At 42.2% G+C, this 6000-nt stretch overlaps 1 protein-coding gene across 1 annotated transcript in view; it reads right to left on the bottom strand.

The window, feature by feature from the left end:
* Positions 1–431: 431 nt before the first annotated feature.
* Positions 432–6000, bottom strand: part of LOC141165939 (thioredoxin-like) — a 49423-nt gene continuing 43854 nt past the window's right edge. Inside the window, exons 3-5 of the mRNA XM_073652051.1 lie at positions 2640–2699; positions 2472–2537; positions 432–639 (exon numbers count right to left, since the gene is read on the bottom strand). Coding sequence (XP_073508152.1) covers positions 574–639; positions 2472–2537; positions 2640–2699 — 192 coding nt within the window. The 3' untranslated portion in view covers positions 432–573. The remainder of the gene's footprint in view (positions 640–2471; positions 2538–2639; positions 2700–6000) is intronic.

Below are 6000 nucleotides of genomic sequence, written 5' to 3'. Positions count from 1 at the left end.
GGTGGCTATCCGTGCTGCCGGAAAAAAATGAACATGTCTACATGTGCACAGCCCCTTGGATTATAATGGGTGTGTGTGTCTCCAGTACCTGTGAAAACGGACGCCACACGTACCATACCGGAAACATGAATATGTGAAGCGGGCTTAAGAAAAACAAAACCTCACTTTAAATGTCAAAAATATTTAGTTTTCAGGTTTGTTAACCTTTTGGATTGACTGATAGCACTGTAGTTGTTCAATAATAAAATTAATCATCATAAATACAAATAATTGTGCACACCGTGAATGAGAACACACAGGGCATTACAGGCCACAATTAAATCCTCTTCTGTTAAGATTACATGATAGGAGTGGAGCTCAATTTTATTTAATCTCGGAATAGATATAGGACTACAATTGCTTTTTCCAGACAAATAATTTAACATTACAAATTTGTTCCTGTTCAATAGACGTGTGCCTTTTTATTAAATGATTACACAAGAAAACAGCAACATATTTATCATATTAAAACACTGCTGACTTCTTTGATATTCAAAATGTCTTTATTTATTTGAAACAGCAATAGATTACATTCTAGAACCTTAGGTCATAAACTATTTTGCGTAGGTAGTCAACGTTACCTCCTTGGAATTTATACACCTAAAGAGGAATAAACATATCATTAAAAATAAATTGTATTTGCACATATTAATAATCGTAGATTATATATTGCATGGCTAACAACAATAGTCTGTATAATCAAGTAGTTCATTGTATTTGGGATCCAGATCACATACTGTACATTCTGAATGCAGTTAGCATGCAATACCTCCATATACATTTCATTTTAAATGAAGACACACAGAGTTTTTATTTTAGGTAAGGATGAGGTTAAGACCATGTTCACACGTTCAGTATTTGGTCAGTATTTTACATCGTATTTGTTAGCTAAAATCAGGAGGGGAACAATCAGGGGAGACGTATAATAGAAACACGTCACCACTTCTGTATTTATCACCCACTCCTGGTTTTGGCTACAAATACTGATGTAAAATACTGACCAAATACTCAACGTGTGCACATGTTCTAAAATTCTGTATTTCTGGCTCAAGGATGCACTCTCAATTCACTTTTTAAGGAGTAGTGAATTAAGAGAGCACCACATGCATGCTCACCTCTCAATTCACAGCATTGCAAAACAAGGCCCCATTCATAAGATAGGTGCGGGTTCCAGAGACCAAACATTTATGGCTTATTCTGTGGATATGTCTTAAAGGGAACCTGTCGTGTGAAAAAATGCTATTAACCTGTTGATGTGGGGATAATCTGCAGGTTAATAGCATTTTAAAACTTCCTGGCTGCAGTACTGAAAGCCCTGCTGCAGTGAGGAAATGAACTTTATTACTTCCGGATGCTCCTGGCTTTCATAGTGAGCGACGGCTGTAAGCATGCTCCAACATTGACGGACAGCCAGCTCTGTACTGATGCACTGCTGAGCCAACTGGCAGTCAGTGCTGGGGTGTGGTAGGTAAATCTACAAGATAGAAATACCTATTTTAGGGTCCATATTTCAGCCCCTTAAAGGGGTCGTCACAAAAAAAGATCTGACAATACATGTGATATTTATATGGCTGATAGAAACAGCCTTTTTGTGTGACGACTGCTATACTAAACTCCTTGTCACTTCACTACCGTAGCTCTAGTGATTGGTGTGGGTTCTAGCGGCTGGACCTACATCAATTAGACATCAATCACGTATCTTTTGAACATAGATGATGAATGGCCTTTCTGGGTCAACCCCTGTAATGCAGTCTGTATCATCAAAAATGTACACACAGATGTGTGCAAGAGTCCAAAAGCTAAACTCATAAGTTACGTGTAAAATCACTTCAGATGTTATGTATTAATTGGATTTAGAGAGGAGCAAATTGATTTGCAGCACCTTGGGAGTCCTACGAACTACCGGCATCCCCGGTGTCTCTTCGGAATAGTAGGCCCGGCAAGGCATTATGCAGGTGTTACTCTGCAACGGTGACGTTTTACATGGTCTACAAGGCAGAAGAGACACCAGGGATTTGGGAAGCCAGGAGTTGGATCACAATACTTTTGTCTTGTGGCCAAAGAATACTTATGGAACTTTAATAGGTTGTCCAGGCTTGGAATGAAAGTCTGCAGTCACTCTATATGACTACAGATTTCTGAATCCTGACCACGTGTGGCGCGCTTACTGATGGGATTGTCCGGTTATACCCATGAGAGCAGGCAGTTATGTGAAGTGCACTGCAAGAGGACAGCACATCCAGTTGGATTGTGACTGGAAAAAAGCAAATTCAAACTTGCGGTCACGTGACGGGCCACCCTCACGGGTAATAGCAGAAAATCCTGACTGCAAACGCACATCATATTTACAGGATTCAGAAGTCTGTGACTTCAGACTTTAATCCCAAGTCAGTTCTTGACTTAGAGCATTGTACAAATTTATTGTAACACACCTGTTGCATATTTCTGAAGAAACAAAAAGCTGGCACTCCAGAAATCTCATATCGGTCTACAAATTCCTATAAGACAGAAATACAATAATTATATTATAAAAAATGGTATTGTAACCTTCATAAAAATTAATTTGATCTAGTTTGATCCCTTTTATCTTTGCCACTTACGTCAGATTTCCGAACATCAATTTTAACAAAAGCTATGTCTGGCATCTCACTGCTCATTGACTGTAAAAAAAAGAGGGCATTATTAGTAATATTCAAAATAATAACTGAATCATCAAAGAATCAAATAAAACATATCTTCTGGGAGTGGTTTTAAATAGAAGCGAGATGTAGCAATTAAAAGCTACAAGTGTAAGGAGATAGACATATTGCCTACATTCCACCTTGAAGAAACAAGTGTTGTTATGTTGCGTAATGTGAACTGTGATGTGCGATAATGATGTTGATAATGTAAATTGCTTGACAGTAGGGATAGCAAGAGTTAATGTTTGGGACTAGACCAGAGGGGAAGGGGTTAAGCTGAAGGGAAAGAGACCTGTTGAGATGTCAGATAGGGCCCAGAGTGTGCAGAGAAGAGACCTAAGGTCTGGTGTGAGCAGTGCCACATTTATTTGGTGCCCCTAGAAGTGAGAGGAGACCGAGAGAAAGAGATAGCATGATCCGGTGTGGAAACGAGGAAGAGTGACTGAGCAGTAGAGGGATTTATTGGAGGTGGGTCCAGGGAGAGGATGCCTAGCAATAAGGCCCAGAGATTATAACTCCTAAAGGTAAGGGGCCTAGACAGGACGAAGTATGCGAGACGAAGAGAGTGTCCTGGGCTGGAGTTCCAGAGCATCAGTTGAAGAGAATATATGTACCGGCCATACTTGCACCATGGATCCCAAAGGGAAAAGAAGATCTGGAACTGCTGGTTGACAATGGGACTCTTGCTAGCTGAACTGTAGTGCCTACCTGGGTTGGGGTGAAGTAGTAAGGAATAGTGGAGACAGAGAACAAGTAAAGAGAGAGAAGAGAAAGGGATTGAATTTGTGTGAGGAAAATATTACACATTGTTGAGGAAATGTTTGAGAAGATATGTACCCACTATCTACTTTATATAACCCTCACCAAGTTAATGTTCAGTAAAGTTTATTTTGAACTGGTGGTCTCCCTCCTTGAACTGTCAGACATCTGGTTGTGTTTAACCAGCAACATTGGTTACATGCGGCCTGCATGGGGGAAGCATCCTCACAGAAGAAGTCCACACCCCCAGCCTGGACCCCCACCAGTATGTAACGTTCCGGTGAGTAAGAGCCTAGTACCTCGCCCACAACTACCATCCCTCGCAACGTTCATGTCAATGAACGCAATTTACCTGTATATACAGGGTTAAACAAAAACAGTTTTGCCTTACTGGAAGAACAGATACAGTATATAGAGGGATATGTGGAAGCTCATGCTGTATATAGGGAGGCTGTATCGGGGCTCATACTGTATGATTGGGGCGGTTTAGGGGCTCATTCTGAATATAGGGTGATGTCAGCATACATAATTCTGCTCAATATTAAGTGATAATATAAATATAAAATAATAATTATAGTTGTAATTAATATGTTAATATTAATATTGCGTATAATTCATTTCAACCTATTGATTCGGCTTTTCACAACAGTCACGGTCTATCATGTGACCCCTTGGGAAAGTTAATTGCCTGTCCCTGGTATAAACAAGGGTATATATTCTGGAAAAAGTAGTTTTACGTAAAATGATTATCTAGTTTAGAAAAACAATTTTCATAAACATTATTAAAAAATTCTGAGTCAATAGATGTGATAAGTGAGTAAAAAGCATTTCTCACTCTATAGGTTCTGTCCTGTTCTGCATGACAAAGAGAACCCATTGAATTGAATGGGTGCTGCAGGATCATTGAAACCTCTAAGTAAGGTTTTCCTACAGATTATAATTTAAAGCTTGGGGTCCTAAAAGGCAGTGCCAGTGCTGGGTGAGAGGTGAGCAATTGCACAGGGCCTCCTTCCCCAAAAGTGCCCTCAGCAATAGCATAACTACTGCGGGGGAAGCAGTTACCTGGAAAAACTCACTCATTGTGGCCCACCCGGAGTGACTGCCACTTATAACTGTATAGCTGTGTAAGGTATGCTGATATTTGTTATAGTCTAGAGTAGAGCAGACGCCATGGTCTTCCTGCCCTAATGCTCTCTGCTATGTAGTCTGCAGGTCACTTTAGGCCTTCGGCCTACAGAATGTCAGAAGCATGCACAAGACATCAGCATCACAGTGCTTCACCCATTCTGGGATGCTGACTGTGGCAGCAGGCTCACTAGGATCCAGAGTGAGGTGGGTATATATTTTTTATCGGAGTTATTAATTGTAGGGTAATGTGGGAGCATTATACTATGTGTGGGGGCCATCACACCATGTGTGGAGGAATTTTGGGGCCATCATACTGTGTGCGTGGGAGTTCTGGGGCCATCATACAACAACAAACATTTACTTTTCTCAAAATGGACTCAAAGCACACTGTGTGTGAATGCTATAATAATGTGGGGAAGTGGTGGGGGCCATCAAACTGTGTCTAGGGGGCAGTGGGCATAATATATTGTGTGTTGGTGGCTGTGGGGACTATCAAACTGTGGGAACATGATACTCTGTGTAGGGGAGCTGTGGGGGCCATCGTACTATTTGTTTGGGTGCTGTGGGGTAATCATATTGTGTAAGGGCAATAATACTGCATGTAGAGCCATCATACTGTGCCCCTGGAAAACACCCCAATCCATGATTATTTACCATTTCTTTCTCCCCTGGCAGAAGGAATTGTCAGAGGGGTACTGGTAGTGAGAGGTATTCAGTAGACGGCCCTCATCTCCATTCCTGGTATGCTTGGCCCCCTCATCCCCAATCCTGGTATGCATGGCCCCCTCAGAACCAATCCTGGTATGCATATCCTCCTCAGACCCAATCCTGGTATGCATGGCCCCCTCAGACTCAACCCTGGTATGAATGGCCCCCTCAGACCCAATCTTGGTATGCATGGCCCCCTCATCCCCTGTCCTGATATACATGGCCCTCCATTACTGCACACATGAAAAAATAAACAATTATACTCACCTTTCTTTCTCCCATCTGCTCTGCTCCAGCACTGCGTCCTGTCTGCCAGCAGCTCATGTCAGCATCTGAGCAGTGCATGACATCACTGCCATACGCCCTCAGATGCCGAGGTGAGCTGCAGGGATATTCACTTCTCTCCACACCGGAACTATGGGCGTGGAGAGGAGTGAATAGTCAGTCTCCTTAATAACGCACACAGCAGCGTCCGCGCTCCTGATGCGGCTCTGCAATCCTCTGTGCCCACTACTAAAGAGAATGAATATTCACGCTTCGCCACGCCCATGGGAGTGGAGAAGAGTAAATATTCATTCTCTCTAATAGCGGGCACACAGGATTGCGGAGCCGCAGCAGGAAGCCGGTGGCTACGATTGGCTGTGTGCACTATTAAGGAGAATAAATATTCACTCCTCTCCACTCC

Source organism: Phyllobates terribilis, unplaced genomic scaffold, assembly GCF_046119375.1.
Source record: "Phyllobates terribilis strain yellow unplaced genomic scaffold, ASM4611937v1 Scaffold_1__5_contigs__length_1240528914, whole genome shotgun sequence".
NCBI lineage: Eukaryota > Metazoa > Chordata > Amphibia > Anura > Dendrobatidae > Phyllobates > Phyllobates terribilis.
Note: the sequence above shows the minus strand (reverse complement) of the source record. Positions and strands in the feature narration are given on the sequence as shown.